The following is a 20,420-nucleotide window of genomic DNA, read 5'->3' on the forward strand; positions in this document are numbered from 1 at the left end:
CCCAGCTCCAGGGATGTTGTCATAGGCATTTAAACTCAACCTATCTGAAAAGAACTCTTCCCTAATTGGCCTTTCCCCTGGTCTTTAACATTCTCCCAAAATAAAATTTAATTTTAATTTGTAGTTTAGTTTTTTTTTTTTTTTTTTTTAAAGACAAGTCCTGTCATAGAGTCTGGTTAAATGGTCTTTAATAATAACCTTCCGTACATAACAGATTTTATCCTTTTGAGGAGCTGAGTGATGTTCCATGATGTAGATGCATACCATAATTCATTTAACATATAGGTTGCTACTCTCTTTTTCCTCTCTTTCAGGTTGACCAGTATCTCTACCACATGCGTCTTTCTGATGAGACCCTCCTGGAGATTGCTAAGCGGTTCCGCAAGGAGATGGAGAAAGGGCTTGGAGCTACCACCCACCCCACTGCTTCAGTAAAAATGCTACCTACCTTTGTGAGGTCTACTCCAGATGGGACAGGTATTATACCCCTGGGAGAAGGCTCTGGGTGCTCCATTGCCTGGGAGAGATTTGGGTAACTTTGCTTAGGGACCCAAAGAACTATATACAACAGTGAAGGTTCTTTGGTTTCAAGCCTCAGAAGCCAACCCTTGTTAACTTAAGCATGCAGGGATTTGAATGGAAGTCCTGGCAGTCAAGGAGAAGTAAATCTCTGTCAGCCCTGCTGGGGTACTGCTGTCAGCCATTTGTTTCCCATCCATGTGCTGAGAAAGACTGTTTGGCTCAGTTTGGGATTTTACAGCTTCACTGAGATTGCACACAATGAAAGTGATGAATAACAAACGTGCCTAATATGGTCACGGCCATAGGCCATGTCAGTCACTCTTGGGCCCATCTAACTGGCACATTCCACAGACTTGTTGGAGAAACAGTGTGGTATAGGTTGTTCTAGACTGTGTTTTGAACTCCATGAATAAAGACTACTAGAAGTCCAAATAAACTTGGAAGAATGTGAAAGAGACATGGTACATATTAAGGTATTAAAGGCTCTGAAACTGTGCAATTAGAACCTGTCAAGCTTTGTGTTATCCCCTTATTTGGATACAGAGTCTATTTCATGATGCACTGCCCAGCAAGTGATTTAATTAAACTGGAGAAAAGGGACATGATGGAGACTGAAGTTGGAAGGTGGGTTGGGGCTAGATTCAGAAGGCCTTGCATGCACACCTGAAACACTGAGTCTTTCTTCAGTAATAGGCACTGGGGAGTAACTGAAAGTTTTTGAGGGGTGTGAGCAGAACTGTATTGGTAATGCACATCATTAGCAGTTTATGCAGAGCGGGTGGGGGGGTGGTGATGGGTGGATGGTAGAGCATAGGGCATGGCCCTGGTGGGATGTAGTGGGCAGAGACCAGAGAGGATTCAAAGGTGATGCCAGGGTGTTGAGCCCAGCTGCCCAGGGGTGGCAACATCCTCAGAGAAGGGAACGGAACTAAGTTGTGCCAGCACTTTCACACAGTTTGTTTCATTTAATCCTCATGACAACCTTCCATTTTAGAGATGAGGTACCTCTGGGGCCACGAGGGGTGAAGGGTGTGGGATGGCTACCTATATATAGAGGGTGAGAGAAAGAGCCCGGGGGCAGCTGCCAGGGTGATGGAGGAACCAGGAAGCACAGAGTCTGAGAACCGGAGGGAGGACAGAAGTCCAAAATGCTGGCTGGTTGCTGGTGAAGCATCTGCATCTGCAGAGAAACCCTGGGGAGGGGTGGGCGGGGCAAGGCACAGGACAGGGCTTGTTCGTTTGTACCACATGCCTTCAGTGTCTCCATCACGTCTGTGTCCCTGAGGCTTACTTGCGTGAGAGCCTTTGGGGACCTGTTCATCTAACAAGATTTTGTACCTTTCTACAATTTCTAAAATAAGTATGTGTTTGCTAAAGCCTTGGAACCCAACGTTGAGGGTGTGACCTTGTTCAGGATTGTTCTGAGTGTGTGTGTCTTAGCCCTTCAAAGAGCTTCTTGAGGTGAGGGGCCTCCTCCAATTCTCGGATATCCCTCATGTGCCCTCTAGAATGGCGCATTTACTATACCTACCACTCCCTCTGACTGGCAGCCACACCTGCTTGTACTGTTTTTATGACATTCTGATAAATTTACTAGCTCCTTAAGACCAGGGACCTTGTCTTTATTTAAGGCACTAGCACTAAGCAAGTATCCTAAATATTTTCGAAATATATATTATGGGCTAACAGCTTTTCTGAGCATCTACATGTAGTAACTTATTTACTTTTCACAAAACCCTATAGGGTAGGTACAAATTTTGAGTACTTTTTTTTTTTTTTTTTTAAAGATGAGGAGTTGGGAGCCTGGATGGTCAGATAACTTGCCTAAGGTCATATAGCTAATGAGAGGCTGAGTCAGGATTCAAACTCATGTATGCCAAACGCCAGGCATCAAGACTGAGCTTGATACATTATGTGTGTATGTGCACGTGTGAGCCTGTACACTCAGCGCCAGAGGACGCATATGCTCAGTGGAAATTTTTTGAAATGGGGTTGGGAGTGGATGTCTGGCCTGGATTATAGGCAGATGAGTAAGTTTGTTGGGGAGAACTAGGTATGGGGCCAACTTTTTCTATTCTCGTTGTTTTCCTGAGATTGGAGCATGGAGACCTCCCACTGCCTCTTAGAGTTTGCATCCGTTGCTGTATTGTGTGGTCATTAAGTCTCTTTCTCTGACCTGGCCAGAGTCCTTGGAGCCTGTCTTTGTCCCACCTCTACCCACAGTGGAGCAGCAGGCATGATTTTGGCTTCTATGCATTTGAGTTGCCTGGACTGAGGACAGGAGCCAGAGGCTGACTCCTGTAGGCTTCTTGGGGTGGGGGGGTCTGGTGCAAGACGTATCTGCCTGACCTTCTTTCCACACAGAAGCAGGGAGATTTTACGTGACTTTTGTGATACCCAGAGTACCTCTTTATAACCTCAGATTCTACAGTGTAAACGGAGACAGTGTGTGAAAGGAATACTGTGTATTGGGATGTTTTATTTACTTAAGCAGAACAGGTGCCCCCTAGAGTACTAGAGACCAGACTGTAGGAAATGGGGTCCCCAAGCCCTTTCATTCCTCATTTGCTGGGGGGTCTGTGGGCCAGCTCCTCATCTCAGTTCTCTGGGACTCAGCCTTTTCTCCTTTGTAAAAATAAGAGGTGGATCCAGCAGTCCTGGTCTGTTCTACACATGTCCTGGAGCTAGTGTGTCAGTGTATTTATGCACAAAGTTCCTTGACTTACTGTAATGAGGGAAAACCCCTTTAATGTCCATCAGTTGGGCACCGGTCAATTAATGCAGAAAACAGTCCTCTGCAACCCATCATAAAGCATGAGATAGATTTATGTAAATTCATATTCTGTAAAATCATGTGTGTGATTTTACAGAATATGTATATACACATATAACTATATATGTGTGTACAGGTGTGTACAGTCTCAAGGATATGTATTGAGCTATTGGTAGTGTTTCGCCCAGAGTGTGAGGTTGGCAGTGACTAGTTACGTTGAAAATATATGTATATGACAACTAGCAATTCTACTTCCAACTATACCTTGAACAGATTCCCATATGAACTCGAGGAGACATGTCTAAGGATGTTCATGGCAGTGCCGCTTATAATGACAGCATATTGGGAACAGTTTATAGACTGTGCATGGGAAGGGATACAATATAGCATGTCACAAAAATGACCATGTATAAATATGGAAACATTTACAAAACGAAGAGTGAAAAATTGCAGAAGGACATGTACCTCATAGTAGTTGAATGTTATTTTAAAAAAACTTCTCCAAGTAATGCTCTATGTTGCTCATGGACACACACACATCCTAAAATTGTTAGGATATAAGCTAGAAAATGTGTACCAGGTAAATGATAGGGGTTGCTTCTGGAGAGAGAGAAAGAAAATGGAACTGGGAGGGGAACATGAGGGAATATAATTGAGAGTGTTCAACATCAAGGTTTTGAGTTTTATATTTCGTTAGTTGGGCTGTGTGTTATGGAATGTGGCAGTGAGGACCAGTACCTCTTCACTAGATAAAGCCTGTCAAAAATGAACATTCTTCTTTTTATTGGCACCCCGGTAAAATGCTGAGAGGAGAAACGAGAGAGCAGTTGTGTGCAGGGACCACTGCCTTTCCCCTGGACGTGGTCACACAGCCTGTGAGGCTTGGCTGGTGCATCTGCTTGCTGGCCAAGGCCGCAGTCCCGGCACTGTTGCTGCTGTTGGTGACTGTGCTTCTCTTCTACAGAAGGCTAGAGGCCTTGCTCAAGTGGCACCTGCTCCAGGCTAGCCTTCCTCAGAACGTTGCTCAGCCCTTTCCAGTGTTACTTTTTCATATCTGGGAAGGTAAACCTCAGATCTAAACCTCTGCTCTAAAGGGACTTAGTCAGTGGCTCTCTAACTTTTTTGGACTGCATACTCACAGCAAGAAACACATACATATGAATGTTGATATACAACCAAAACAAGTTTCAGGAACTAATGTTTATTCTTGAATGTGACAGATCTATTATCTTCTTTTTTTAAAAAAAATTCATTCATTCATTCCTGGCTGCGTTGGGTCTTCGTTGCTGCATGCAGGCTTTCTCTAGTTGCGGCGAGTGGGGGCTACTCTTCGTTGCGGTGTGCGGGCTTCTCGTTGCAGTGGCTTCTCTTGTGGAGCACGGGCTCTAGGCGTGTGCGCTTCAGTAGTTGTGGCATGTGGGCTCAGTAGTTGTGGCTCGCGAGCTCCAGAGCTCAGGCTCAGTAGTTGTGGTATACAGGATTAGTTGCTCTGCGGCATGTGGGATCTTCCCGGACCAGGGCTCAAACCTGTGTCCCCTGCATTGGCAGGCGGATTCTTAACCACTGCGCCACCAGGGAAGCCCCAGATCTATTATCTTCTATACTTTAAAATTGTCTCTAGTCAGGTCTCACTAATTTCTTTTTCAGCTTGCAGTGTGAAAGCCACTGTCAAATGCTCCTTACCCAGTTTTGTCCTGGTCAGACCTTTGTAAAATTGTCTATTTCTTGCCAGGGGTGAGAGGTGGTTTCAGGGCAGTGTGTGATGAGGAGTGAAGATCAGAATTCTAGGTTTAAAAGGGTTTGAATTCAAGCTGTGTGCTTTAGAGCAGTTCATTTATGCCCCGTTCCTCCATTTTCTCATTTGTAAAAAGAAGAAACATCAGAGGGTTGGCTCTCTGAGAATTAAGGGGGACTCGGTTATGTTACCTTCCCATGTGTGTTGTAAACACAGTCCTATGCAGCCACCATGGCAAGACTCACAGCCAGCACCGATTTTACTGAGAGAGGGTGAGTGAATCTCCCAGGTCCTTTTGATTGGAGGGAGCAGTTGTGAGGGTTCATCCCCATCGTTGGAGGCCCTCCCTGCATTTTGGAGCAAGGACCAGGTTCCAGCTTTCATAAATCAGGTCTCAGCTATTTAATGGTAATCAAAGACCTGGTAGAGAACGTGGGAGAGACTTCAGGAGGTTTCAGGCCATTTGTTTATGATGGAGCCTTCCATTGCACACATGAAATATGAACTTCCAAATTATGGTTTGAGTTCTCTGTGAGAAGGAAGAGAATGTCAACAGTCAGAGCCCTGTGGGGGCTGATTTTAAAATATCTGTGCTTTGTAGACTGTGTGGACCATGCAGTGCAAAGAAACATAGTTGGCACAGATAAAAATGAAAATGTAAATGGTTCAAGAATATCTTACTTAGGTAACTGAATTTGGTGTCAGCTGGTATGTATATAAAAAATGCTCCTTGTTTGTTTTTTTCTCTAAGACAGTTTAAAAAAGTTGAAAGAATTGTATAATGAACATCCGTATACAGACTACCTAGAGTCTACATTGATATTTTAACTAGATTTGTTTTATCACACTCCTCTATCCTTCCTCCCATCAGTCCCTCTTGTTTTATTTGAGGCATTGCAAAGTAAATTGCAGAAATCAGTTCATTTCAACCCCAGAACTTCAGCAGGCCCATTATTAACCAGAGTTCAATATTTGCTCTTTTTTCTTTTGATGTAAAATTTCGTACGAGATGCAAATCTTCAATATCATCTGATGAGTTGACAAATACATATACCTGTTTAATACAACCCCTATCAAGATAGAAAACATTATCAGCCCAGGAAGCTCCCTGCTGAAACTTCCCAGGCAGTCCCTGTCCCCAACCCCCAGAAGTAATCACTGTTTTAAATTTTCCACATGTATTTGTTTTGCCTGTTCTAGAACTTCCCATATATACAATCATATAGTATTTACTCTTTATGCAAGACTTCATTTACCCATCAAAATGTGGGCTTTATCTGTGTAGTGTAATATCAGTAGCTCCTTTTCGGGTGCTGATTCCGTGGTGTGATTGGAATCCTATATGACAGTGAATTCTATGGCTACCTGGGCTGTTTCCAGTTTTTGATGAAAGCTACTATAAACATTCTTGCACAAGCTTCTTTGTGGACATATGTTTTTGTTTTCTTCCTTTTCTTGAGGAAACAACTAGGAGTGGAATTTCTGGGTCGTAGGGTTTGGGATGTGTTTAATTTATAAGAACCTTCCAGACCAAAGTGGTTTGAACTTTGGTTTCCAAAGTGGTTGAACTATTTTATACTTCCACCAATGCTGTATGAGAGTTCCACTTGCCCCAATAATTATTGTCTGTGACTCCCCCCACCCTTTTTGTTTTTGGCAGTGCAGAGTTGAACAGAGAAGTTCTTTATTTGTATCTGTCAGGAATCTCACCACCTTGACCTCTCTGTAGGCAGCCCTAACCTAAGCTGAACTATGCATGTGATTGCAGTACCAGCCCCAGTCACAGCCCTGTCAGGGGGCCCATTACACACATCACAAGGCATCTGGCTTTCAGAGGACAGTTCCATCTTAAGAGGAAATGCAGGAATAACTGATATCATTTAATGAGCACCCATGATATCTGTTTACGGAAACAATCTGTTTTACTCTCCATGCAAACTCTACAAGGGAGACATTTCCAATTTAAAAATAAGGCAACTGAGGCTAAAAGAGATTGCCAAGGTCACCTGTGTACAGTTAGTGGCACAGTTGGACTTTAAGCATAGGTAGTCTTGACTCCAAGGCCATAAGATTCATGCTTTACATTGGCTCATGTTGCTGAACAAAAGTTTCTGGAGCAAATCAGATTATTATCTTTTAAAATTGACCATAAATATGGATTGACTTTGTACCATTATAATAAGAAGCTCAAGTAGACCCAACTAAAAATCTACAGATATTCCAGCATTCCAATTGATTTATTTATTTAATAAATAATTTACATTTTTAACAAATTTTTTTTTCCAGCGTTCCAATTTAGAAATAAATTATCTTTGTAGTATCTTTACTGCCCTCACTGTCTTGGCAGAATTGTTTAGATATAAGCATGTCTTAAGGCAGAGTAAGATGAAACCTTTGCTGTATTGATCTTTTGATACTTCCCCACTTCCATGAATTGTGAATTATTTTTTGCAGGTGAATGTATCTCTACCCTCTAGCTAGACTTCATTCCCTCGAGAGCAGGGAATGGTGATGATGATGATGATCATGATAATTTTAAAATGTAGGCTTATAAATGCCAGGTACTATGCTGAGCACTGTATTTGAACTATCTCATTAATTCTCACAGTGATTCCATGGTAGACACCATAAACCCTGTTTTAGAGAAAAAGAAACTAGATTTAGAGAGATTAGGCAACTTGGCCCAAAGTCACATAATGAGCAAGTAGAAGCATTGGGATTTGAACCCAGCCATCTGTGTTCCAAAGCCTGGGCCCTTAGGCATATCGCTAGAGGCCCCCAACACTGCTAGCACAATGCATTCATTCTTCTATTTGTAACTCAGGCCTAGCTGTTCAGTTCATTCAATAGAATCCCCTCTGAGGCTGGTCCTCTGTGGGGCAGCAATGTGCTGAGCAGCCTTGTGCCCCACTTTTGAAGAGTGCACATTATCCTGGGGCCATAAGGATATCATTTGTCATCATAAAGGAAATGATACTAGGTCATATAATGCAAGTACATGATATGATAAAGAGAGACTAGGCTGGTGATGGGGTGTATGGAGGCTGGTAAAGGAGCCCTTTACTCTGAAAGGAGCCCTTATCTTGGTCGCTCAGCATTGTATCAACAGCTGTGTCATGGGGACATAGATTAATAGCTTGCATACATGCAAATTAATAAGTGGATTTATATGGTGCCTACAATATAAAATGAAGATTGTATTGATAAGTAGCCTCCATATAGTGGTAACTGGAGTTTATTAAACATTTTACGTATACCAGGCATTGTGCCAAACCCCTTACGCATTCATTGCATTGATTCTTGACCAAAAACTGTGTGTCTGTGTGTCTGTGTCTCTGTGTCCTGGCGAGTGATGGGGAGGGGCTGGCTAGACAGGAGGTTATTACTGTCCCCTTTTAACAGATGATGAAATCTGAGTATCAGATTTCTAATAATTTACCTGTATTTATATGGCTAATACATGTTAAAATGGGATTTGAACCCATGTTGGCCTGCCTGAAAATCTTAACACACTCAATGCCTACACAGTATTGAAAGATAATCATATTTTAATCCTTTGAAGAGTAGTTTCACATCTGTGGAGCTAGTATAACATTTCTCTGTGAGTGGCACGTATTTTGAGCTTAAGAAACATTTCCTGAGTATAAAAGCAGCAGGGTGGTGCTTTCTGATGGTGTTTTGGGAGTTTTGCGGGGCACTTACAAAGTGGTATGTGCTCCAGGCCTCTCCCTCCACCTGAAGCAGCTTTACGTTTCTCTGTTTCTACATTTTGGCATTCAGCGTCTTGTTGTTGTACTATAATGGAGTATCCGAAATCTTGGAACTTAAAAAGAGGCTGCCAGAGGTGGTAGTGACTGTGGTGTTTCCAGGTACTTGGGAAATGCATGCCTTGAAACCTGTGTCTGGCAAAGTTAGTTTTGCCGGATTACCTACTCAAGACCTAGAGACTTTTAGTTGTCCTCTCAATTGGAGTCCATGCCGTACATTCTTAGCCATCTGTCGCGGAGTGCTAGCAGGCACTATGGCACCTTCAAGGATCCTCAGAGCTCTGGGAACGCTGCATCAAAGCTACTTGTCTAAAGGAGGCTTCCGAAGAAGTCCATTTGATCACCTGAAGAAGCCCTGCCCAGGGTGAGGGACTGGGCTCTGGCTCTAGCCTTAACAAGGCAGTGCTCTGCCACTTCTGAACACAGTTGCCTTCGACAAAAGGGCACTGCTGCTTAAAAATGCAAAACAAAACCAGACCTGTTCTGTTCACAAGTCGTCCTTTGTGCACTGGTTGGCACACTGCTCTGAGCTCCTGATGGGAGGAACAGGTGGTGATCTATTTTAATTAGTGGCAAATACCTAGTGATTGAAAATAGACTGTTGGGAAATTCGTCTGGCCCTCACCCCTCACAAATTGCTTGGACATTGTGAGTGAGTGACTTGAATAATGCTGGAGTTATGGCCTGCTCAAATACATTACTGATGTCCCATCAACCGAGATGACAGTGACTATCATGTTCAGGTGGTTACTTACTTAGATGCCATTTTAGTCCTCTTTAGCCTTTCCCTGGGACAGGTGAGTTCCCAGGAGAAATTGAAACCCCTTTATCTCGCTGACCTTATGTATTTGATAAGAACCTCACTGAGAGTGGGCAGAGTGGTAGTCCAGGATGGGAGATGAGTCAGCAAACAAACTCTGCCAGAGGGAAAAACTTGAATCCTTTTTTTTTAAAATAAATAAATTTATTTATTTATTTATGGCTGCAGTTGGGTCTTCTTTACTGTGCGCAGACTTTTCTCTAGTTGTGGCGAGCGGGGGCTACTCTTCATTGCGGTGTGCGGGCTTCTTGTTGCAGTGGCTTCTCTTGTTGTGGAGCACGGGCTCTGGGCACGCGGGCTTCAGTAGTTGTGGTGCGCGGGCTCAGTAGTTGTGGTGTGCGGGCTCAGTAGTTGTGGTTCGCGGGCTCTAGAGTGCGGGCTCAGTAGTTGTGGTGTACAGGATTAGTTGCTCTGCGGCATGTGGAATCTTCCTGGACCAGGGCTTGAACCTGTGTCCCCTGCATTGGCACACGGATTCTCAACCACTGCACCACCAGGGAAGCTCAGCAACTTGAATCTTAACCATTGGGTAATTCGATGGAGGGTGGCAAGACCTAATACTCCTATTGCCAGTTCCTCTTAACTATGAGTCCTTATTTCCTTTTTTTTTTTTAATTTATTTATTTTATTTTTGGCTGTGTTGGGTCTTTGTTGCTGTGTGCGGGCTTTCTCTAGTTGGGGTGAGCATGTGCTACTGTTCATTGAGGTGCATGGGTTTCAGTAGTTGTGGCTTGTGGGCTCAGTAGCTGTGGCTCACAGGCTCTAGAGCGCAGGCTCAGTAGTTGTGGCTCACAGGCTTAGTTGCTCTGCGGCATTTGGGATCTTCCTGGACCAGGGCTCGAAGCCGTGTCCCCAGCATTGGCAGGCGGATTCTTAACCACTGCGCCACAGGGAAGCCCCCTTATTTCCTTTTGATAGGGGGTTGTTACCTCTTCTTTTGTCTGCTTTTGGAGGGGGATGTTCTTAATTAGGAGAACCTTCAACAGAGAGAGATTGGGGAGTGTCCAGTAAGGTGGGAACGGAGGTTTGGTATAATTGTATGAGACGGCACCAATTTGCGGCTACTGAAAAAACCTGCCTCGAAAAGCCTTCGCAGGTCCTGGGTTCCTTTGGGGAGAAGGGTGTGTCACCTCCTGCCAGTGGATGTGTGTCTGCCGCCTCCCACTCAAGTTTGAGGACACTTGGCCCAGAGGGATGGGCCAAGTTACTGATAAAGATTAGGGCAGTTTTGCTTTCTTTTTCATCACTTTATGGCTTATTTGCTTCCAGCCTGGATTCTGCGTCAGGTAATCCTCAGCTTCCAGGAACCAGCACCACGAGAGATATGGGTGAGGTGCATAGGGACTGGCACGGGTGCTGGGGTCAGATGAACTTGGGGTCAAATCCAGCAGTTGTTTACCCCTGTATGATCTTAACTAAGTGACTCAGCTTCTGAACCACAGTGTCACTTCCTTTGCCACGCAGGCCGGCTTAGAGCCTGTGGCAACCTTTGGGTTTTATGCTCTTGGCATCGATAATGAAGAATTCCTTTTTTTTTTTTTTTGGCCACACCACGCGGCTTGCAGGATTTTAGTTCCCCAACCAGGCTCTGAACCCGGGTCCTCAGCAGTGAAAACGCGGAGCCCTAACCATTGGACCACCAGGGAAGTCCCAATAATGAAGAATTCCTTATTTGAGGATTTACAACTTTCTCATGAGCAGCCTTCTTGCTCACTGCAGTAGAAAACTTTGCTAGAGAGCTAGACCTGGATTTAAATCTTGGTTTCAGTTACTTGACCTGAGCCTTAGTTTTCTTATCTGGAAATTGGGATCATGATGTCCAATAAGGTTGTTGAGGATTAATGAGATAATGTTTATGAATATCACACAACATATTTTTCTTCTTTTAAAAATATCTACATGGTGGGCCTTAAATTAACTAAACCTCCTCCACACCTGCCTCTGTCTTTCCATTGTTTTATTGCCACAATAATCCAGATGCAAGTGGAAAAGTCTGAACTGTGTCCCAGAGACAAGAGAGATGAAGACAGGGTTCTGGGCTTCATTTTTTTCAAAAAGTCACATAAGAAAGTATAAGATGAATTTGATCTTTTAAATAAACCTATGGTGAAACCTTGCTTCTTTTATTTTAGCAGTGCTGGTGACAACATTTAGAAGTAACTGGAGAGATTTAGAAAGGGCAGTGAAGACAAATATCCAACTGGAGAAAAATAATTGCAGATATACAACCAACAAAACTAGTTTCATTCATATGCAAAGAGCTCTTTTACATTATTAAGAAAATAATAAATATATATTTTTAAAAGACAAAACATTTGAGCAGAAAATTCACAGAAGAAAGAATTCACAATGCCAGTCAATAATTCAAAATGTCTAACCTACACAAAGGAAAGAAACCAAGTTTAAAAAATGAGCTGCCACTTTGACCTATGAGGTTGGCAAAGATTAATTGTACATAACATAGGACACTGGTGACAGTGACACCCACCTGTTGGTTTATGTGGAATTTGGAGAGAATTTTTAGGAAGTTAATTTGCAAATATCTTTGGTAATCAAACACATAAATCCTTAGAACCAGCAATTCAAACTCTTTTCTTAGAATGTGTCAGTTAACAGTCTTCCCTGTTTTTATAATATAAATGTATCTAAGGACACTCAAGAAATGTTAATAATGGTTACTTTTGGGGCATGGGGAAGAGAAGAGATGTTTGCTTTTCATTTTTTCCACTTTTGTACTGTTTGAACATTTTAAAAATCAGATATTAAAAATGTTTTCTAGACATAACAGCATGCTTAACAATAAAAGAAATCTTACCTCTGGTCTTATGGTCTCCTCAAATATTTTGTTTAATAAATGAACCATCAATAAGCAGATGCAATATGAGATGTTTTCTTAATACATTGCCTCGAATACCAAGTATACTCATTCAGCAGAATGATCTCGCTGGACCTTACTGGGTTGTCTGCCCTGTGGCTGTGTACTTAAGAAACTTGCTGTAGACATGTTCTCCTGCCCCAGAGCCTCACTCCTGCCCGTCCAGTCTGACGGTCCCAGGCCCATAGATGCCATCCTCTTTCACACCACATCACACACTCTCTGCTCTGGGCTTCTGGGGTGTCCCGGAAGGTTGACAGTGTAGGTAGGACCTGGGCCAGGAGTAGGATAGGAGTAGGTAGGGATACGAGAGGAGCTACATAATCAAAGGAGTAATAACAGTGACAGCAGCAGCTGTTTATTGATGGCTTACAGTATACCTATATATTCACATAATGTGTTCTGTATTTCATGTAAGCTCATGACCCCTGGGAAAGTCAGCATTATGTGCCCTGTTCTGCAGCTGAGGTGACATGCTCAGAGAAGCCACACAGGTAGTGAAGCAGCTGAGCTGGAATTCAAAGCAAAGCTTGCTGCTTCTCTGTGTGAGGGCCTCTCATGGGTGGTGGAGAGGCAGGCACTAGGGTAGGGGTCCATCCACTGTCCCAAGGGGTCACCTCAGGATTTAGCTCCAGGAGTCATGATGCTGGGCCTGCCTCAGAGATATTGGACTCTGGAAGGAATAAAGTCTTTGGCTCTGGTAGTTGTGATCCTGTGTGTTTATGGAGGGAGCATCAGGGAGGAGGGATGCAGAGGAATGTCTGACCTGGTGGAGTCTGAAAAGAATGACATTCCTTCCTGGGAACGGAATTATCAGCAGCACTGTATTATTTGTGGTTTCCCTTCAGTCCATCAGCAAATACTGCAAAACCACCATTCTTGACGGAGCTGTCCTCTCCAGTGAATCCAGCTGGGCTGGCCTTAAATCGTGACCAACCAGGGGCAGCCTCTGCAGCCTCAATCCCCCACGGTTGCCGATTCAGCAGATTCATGTGTCCTGGGGCAGAGTGCTGATGCAGGCAGTTCATCTCTGATTTTCCTTTTCATCCCCCATGACAACCACACATAGTTTTCCCTACGAACTGGCTGACGTCCCACTACCAGGGGAGGCTCAGAACTGGAGTGCCTGGAAAAGTCATCCATGGCCACAAGAGGGGCAGTCTCCCCAGATGGGGCTGAGGTTACCCAAGCTATCTAGCGACTGTAGCTAGAGGGCTGGGGGGACCTCCAGATGCCAGGGAAGGGATGGAAAATAGTACCCCTGAGGAGGAATGCTAAAGTCACTGGAGAAGATTTCAATGGCTTTCCTTGGACAGGTTTCTTCAGTCTCGCCTCAGAATGTTGCTTTTACTTTTTTCAGTCTGAGAGGCAGTCCTAATACTGGGCCTGGGAGACTTTTTTTTTTTTTTTTTTTGCGGTACGCGGGCCTCTCACTGTTGTGGCCTCTCCCGTTGCAGTGCACAGGCTCTGGATGCGCAGGCTCAGCGGCCATGGCTCACGGGCCCAGCCGCTCCGTGGCACGCGGGATCTTCCCGGACCGGGGCACGAACCCGTGTCCCCTGCATCGGCAGGCGGACTCTCAACCACTGCGCCACCAGGGAAGCCCCCTGGGAGACTTTTAAGTGTGGGTGTCAGGCAGTGTTTGCCGAGAGCCTGGATGGAAAGTTTCTAGTACTTATTTAGTGTGTCCTGAGTTCTTGGCACTGTGCTGGTTACTTGAGGCACATTATCTGCTCTTCCCCTCACCTCAACCACATGAGGTATGATGTTCCTTCTCTAGAGATGAGGCAGCTGAGGCTCAGAGGCTCAGGAATTTGCCATGGCCAAAATGTGGCTGGGATTCTGATGCAGGTAATGTGGGCTCCAGAGCCAGTCTCTGTATATTGTTACCAGCAAGCCATTGTTGTGCGGAGGCAAGTCCCCACGGAATGTCGGGTGAATGATGCCCACCCCAAGTTGCCCCTCTGGACTGTAGGGACTGTGTGGGTAAGTGCCCTCAGGGAGCTGGGCAGATGTAGCTTTTCTCAGGGCCAAACAGTTATTGCCGCTGAGAGGAAGTGGGTCAGAATAAATCCTTGTTTCGTTTAGTCAGAGCGCTTCCCTGACCATCTGATCCATTCTCCCTTACTTCAGTGGCAAGTCTCCCATCAGGAAAGTGGCCGAGTGTTGACAAACATGCCAACAAGTGAATCCCCCCAGAAATAATCATGTATCCTTCAAGAAGGTGTGCGGCAGGACATTGGAAGACTGGTGGAGCAGTACTGGTTGAAGAGGCTGCTGAGGGGACGAGCCCGCCTTGTTCCCCAGTCCTTGCCTGCCCCGCTGGGCCCCAGCGCTGGCTCTGGCCTCCGAGCCTCTTCAGCACTTCCATTCTGTGCTGTACAATGGCGCGTATCCCTGTAGCCGGTATTATCATCTGGAATCTGGACGTTTCCTGTTCTGCACTGCTTATTTCCTGGGGACACTGGACTGTACCTTCCTGGTGACACCTGAAGATCTTGACCCCCTTGTGTCTGTGGAGTCTCCTTCTCCCCACTCTGCCCCAGCCTTGTGGCTTTTCTGAGTGGCCTGACTCTTGTCTTATATACTCTTAAGTCAGCACCTGGGATCTTTTATTGGTGGGGACACCTACTTGACTTATTTGCTGGGCCTCTTAATTTATAGCCAGCTGGATCCCATTCCACTCCATCTTGTGACCCTCATCCTGCCGAGAGATGTTGCTGTCACTGTATACAAACATAAAAGAGTACATTTTGTTCAGGGATTACAATTTGGCAAAAGGCCCAGGGGGCCACAAGCTTGTAGCAGCGTGCTGGGTGTCCTGGGGCCATGAAGAACAAAACTGAGGCCTGGGGGACTTCCCTGGTGGCGCAGTGGTTAAGAATCCACCTGCCAATGCAGGGGACATGGGTTTGAGCTCTGGTCCAGGAAGATCCCACATGCCACGGAGCAGCTAAGATTGTGCACCACGACTACTGAGCCTGCGCTCTAGAGCCCGAGAGCCACAACTACTGAGCCTGCATGCCTAGAGCCCGTGCTCCGCAACAGGGGAAGCCACCACAATGAGAAGCCTGCACACCGCGACAAAGAGTAGCCTCCGCTCAATGCAACTAGAGAAACCCTGTGCGCAGCAGCGCAGCAACGAAGACCCAACACAGCCAGAAATGAATTAATTAATTTAAAAAAAAACAAAAAAAAACCCCCAAAAACCTGAGGCCTACTCTCCTGGTGCAGGGCTTGATGGGCCCTGTGAGTTTGATGGGGACTTGGCTGAAAGCCCTTGGGAAATAGCTCTGAGGGGGTGGGCACCCTATCACTGGATGTGAAACTGTCTGATTCTTTACGTGAATTCTGAAAGTAATATAGAAGTGTTTAGCATTAAGAAAAAGAATCAGACAATACATAAAAGTGTGTAGAAAAAAGACCCGCTGGCCACCTCATCACCCAGAGATGACCAGTGTTTATGGCAGGATTCTTGGGTTTTAAGTTTTGGTCTCTGTGAAACAGTTATGCCTTGTCTTTTCCGAACTAATAGTGGTCCTTCTCGCTGCAGAACATGGAGAATTCCTGGCTCTGGACCTTGGAGGGACCAACTTCCGTGTGCTTTGGGTGAAAGTAACAGACAATGGGCTCCAGAAGGTTGAGATGGAGAACCAGATCTACGCCATTCCCGAGGACATCATGCGAGGCAGTGGCACCCAGGTATGACCCATCTCTTGGGGTGGCCACTGGGGCTCTGGGCCCCACAGGAGCAGATACTGCTCCTTCTCTGTGGTCTGGAGGGAGGAGATCTTGACTGAGGCTCAGATTCCCCGTCCTCTCTTTGCTGGGTGATCCCCCTCCATGCCTGGAGGCTAGGTGGGGGACCTCCATCAGGAGAGGTGCACACGGCCAGAGGGCAGGGAGTGTGTGCACAAGGCCCCAGGGTCTGGATGTGCTTTAGTGGGAGGGATTTTGATTTTCCATCTCATCTGAGGTGTGCTTGCATGCACTGGTTATTGAGGAAAGCCTGCTGCCAGGAGGCTGGGCCAGTATACCTGGACACCTATGGTTAGTGTCAAGAATACACGGTTGTGGTTTGACACTGCCACCCGCCACGGTGGTCATTCTGTAGCCCTCTGACTCACAGTTGTTAGCATAGCATTGCATGAAATGGAACCTGCCTCTTTGCCTTTTTGGTTATTTGCTTTCTCAGCCTGTTGAGAAAACACTAAAATACAGCTTCTGGGAGTCTGTTCTACCTGGCACTGCAGTGGGCTCCGTGTGCTTCCACACTGGCCCCAAATTATGCTTAGTCATCCCCATATCTCTGTGACCTCTAGAATCACATTTTGTACTCGGCACATACAATAAAAAGAGTGGATGGAGAAGAAATGTGAAATCCAAGTAAGAGTCCTCTCAGTAACACCTAGAAGAGAACGAGCAAGGATGGAGTTGCTGTCATGATAGTGTCCAAACATGTTTTGAGCATCTACTAGACACTGGGCCACTGATCCTTGCTGGGAATCAAAGTCCTGGTCCTTCCCCTCCAGGGCTTCAAGTCCAACTGGACCACCAAGACACACATATCATCCCACAGAAAGTAATACATGTTGTGTTGAAGTGGATGAGCAACCACCAAGAGGAAGAGCTGACGGGAGTCAGGCTGAGTGAAAGCGCTTTGTATGGATTTCCTCATCTTATCCTCACACTAGCCCTAAGGCTGGGTGCTCCTACTATCTCCATTTCCTAGATGTGGAATTGGGCTTTGAAAGATTGAGTGACTTGGCCTTAGATTACAGGGGTGGGAGGGGCCAGAGGCAAGACACAAAGTCAGATTCATATGACAGGAGTCTGTGTTTGTCCAACTCTAGGAGGCTCCACTTTTTACGCCACATTATGTAGTCCATGGGTGCTTCCTGGAACTAGGCAACATGGTGGTCCAGGGTCCCTACTACCTGCCCCTGCTTCCAGAGTAGGAAGCACTCTCCAAAGGGGCTGGTGCTCATGCAGATGTGAGATCCTGCAGGGCAGGCCCTCTGGGGCTCTCCCTCTCAAAAGTTCTCCCAGGAGAGCCTTCCTACAGAGGGGGCACTCATTGCTACCACACCAGAAGTATCTGGCTTGTTGGTGGGTGATGGCCACAGGTCCAGCCATTGTTCTCTGCTCTTGGGTATCCCCTTTCACCTGCTCTAAAAAAGCTTCCTTGGGATGTTCCTTCTACTCCTACTACAGCTGCTCTCAGTCCATGGAGAGGAATCACCAAAGACATTCATAGCTATAGGGATCACTCTTGAGTGCTGGCTGTTCCTGCTGTATTTTATTATACCTAATATGTACTCAATAAAAGAGCGAATGGAGAAAATGAAATCTAAGTAAGATGCTCTTCCTGCATGGTCATCTCTTGAGCCTTAGAGCTTGGAGGAGGTGGAACCTTCTCACTTCCAGTGCACTGTTCTTCCCACCACAGCAGGCCACCTGGGAAAGGAATTTTGGACCATGAGTAGGACATATGGGGGAGATATCTTTAGACCCTTTTATGTCCTTGGGGGTGGCCCTGAGGGTAAAACTGTTTTCCTTGTTTTAATGCTGGGGTTGGACACGGGAGGCTGAGTCTCTGGGACAGTGGGATTTGAGCTGCACTGAGGTTGTCACGTGGCTCCAGTATACTGAAACAAAATGTGTTAGTCCAAAAGAATCTATCAGATCCATCTGGAAGAAACTATGAATCTACTGTGATATTAAGAATCCTTCAAATAAATGGGAAAAAATGCTATATAAAAATGAAACAAAGAAAGCTAGAAAATATAGGTGCTTATTCCATCCTAAGAAAGGGAAAGAATGTTATTGTTCTAAAAGCAGCAGAAAACACTTGGTAAAAAGATTGGAAGGAAATTCATTGTTGCTATTTTAGTGGTGGAATTACTGATGCTTTTTTTCCTATCTTTTCCTTTTTCTTTCTTTCTTTTTTAAAATATTAGGTATCAATCTTTTAATTAACTATAGGAAAACAAATGGATTTAAAAAATAAAATTTAGTTAAAACCAAGACCAAATAACCAAACTCAAAACTTGCAAAAGTTTTTGAAGATCTGTGAACCTGGGCAGTGTGGGTCCCTGGACAGAGTCTGTCTTCTGCCACATGAACTTCCACATGATAGCAGTGAATTACAAATGGTAATAGCAGCCACTTTAGATTTTTTAAGGTGTTTCCTGGGGGAAAGGGAGTGAACACATTCTCAGACCAATAAGGAAGAGGAAACCTTTCTACCTTCATAAAATGATGCTCTTTGAGCCTTTTTATGGCAGGAAGATGTTAGCTGTTTCTCCCAGTATCTTATCCTTAGATCATCAGCTAACCGAAAAGGATATAGTCTTCCTTTAAGGGAAGCAGATGGTCTCCTTTTACCCTCTTTTAAAGAGCTGTAGGTTCTTCTAACTCAGAACTGTCCAATAGAACTGTTCATGGTGATGGAACCATTTGATATCTGCCCTGTCTAGTGAGGCAGCCACTAGCTACGTGTAGTATTGAGCACTTGAAATATGGCTAGTGTGACTGAGGAAGGGACTTTTTAAAATTCTGATTAATTGAAATAGCCACAGATGACTAGTGGCTACTGTATTGGGCAACACATTATTTAATGCCTCTTCACTGTCTCTCTCTTTTTTTTTTCTGCCTTCCCCTGTTGGTAGTGCAATTGGAAAGAGAGCAGTAATCAGGGCTGGATGAGGGGAAACCATTTTACTTTTTCCAACCCCTCCCCCATCTCTGATGATTGGCCTTATCTCTTTGCACAGCTTCTGCAACTTCCATTTTTTTGATAAAAACTATTGTACTAAAGATCATTTTGACTAGAGTACCAGGAAGAAAGTGCTGGGAATTTGTTTAACCCTATTGTAAACTTTGTCTCTGATCAACTTCCCAACAGAACAGAACTCGCTGAGTATCTGTCTAGAAACCCTATTTCCACATTAAAATACTTGATCTCTGCTCAAGGGAGTTGGCACTTTGCATTGGGGATCCTCTTAGTGAGAGAGCCCCGTCATTGCCCAGTATTTGCTCTTGAGAATGTTTTGGTTTGGAAATTGAGAGTTTCAGCATCAGCTGAGGTTAATTTTGCACATGATCAGACAGAGAGACAGGATCGATGTGGGAAGCTCAGTTAGAGCTGGCCCCCTTCTAGGAGGGGCTTGTCTTTCTAGCCTCTTACTGAGCATACCCCAGACATCTGGGGAGCCAGTGCATCTCTCAATCTACCCTGCCACCCCGAGCCTCTCAGTTCCTTTATAAATGCAAACCCTTTTTTGGTTTAGTGCAGTGGTTCTCAAACCACTGCTTCAGGATCACCTGGAGCTCTACCACACCTTCTGATTCAGGAGGTTTAGGTTTGGGCCCTAGAATTTGCATTTGTAACATGATGGTGATGCTGCTGTGGACCACACTTTGGGGACCCCAGGTTTAGTGGAATCTTCCTTGCTTCTGCCTAGAGAAGGAAAGGAATGTTGTCCGCTTTCACCTCCCTTGGCTTTTAGATTTTGCCATCTGGTCAACATGGCCCTTGGATTCTGCTCAGTCTTTTTTTATTTTTTTTTTAACATCTTTATTGGGGTGTAATTGCTTTACAATGGTGTGTTAGTTTCTGCTTTATAACAAAGTGAGTCAGCTATACATATACATATATCCCCATATCTCCTCCCTCTTGTGTCTCCCTCCCTCCCACCCTCCCTATCCCACCCCTCTATGTGGACACAAAGCACCGAGCTGATCTCCCTGTCCTATGCGGCTGCTTCCCACTAGCTATCTATTTTACATTTGGTAGTATATATAAGTCCATGTCACTCTCTCACTTTGTCCCAGCTTACCCTTCCCCCTCCCCGTGTCCTCAAGTCCATTCTCTATGTCTGCTCCTCAGTCTTTTTGACCTTTGCTTACTTTTTGCGTCAGAATGT

General features: G+C 45.0%; 1 protein-coding gene across 3 annotated transcripts in view; it reads left to right on the forward strand.

The window, feature by feature from the left end:
• HK2 (hexokinase 2) overlaps window positions 1–20,420 on the forward strand; it is a 61,643-nt gene that overhangs the window by 19,338 nt on the left and 21,885 nt on the right. For all 3 annotated transcript variants that reach the window (XM_027099107.1, XM_027099109.1, XM_027099108.1), the window contains exons 2-3: window positions 315–477; window positions 16,046–16,194. In XM_027099107.1, coding sequence (XP_026954908.1) covers window positions 315–477; window positions 16,046–16,194 — 312 coding nt within the window. The remainder of the gene's footprint in view (window positions 1–314; window positions 478–16,045; window positions 16,195–20,420) is intronic.

Source organism: Aethalodelphis obliquidens, unplaced genomic scaffold (assembly GCF_003676395.1).
Source record: "Aethalodelphis obliquidens isolate GAN/ISIS:26980383/991018 unplaced genomic scaffold, ASM367639v1 scaffold128, whole genome shotgun sequence".
In the NCBI taxonomy this organism is placed as follows: Eukaryota; Metazoa; Chordata; class Mammalia; order Artiodactyla; family Delphinidae; genus Aethalodelphis; species Aethalodelphis obliquidens.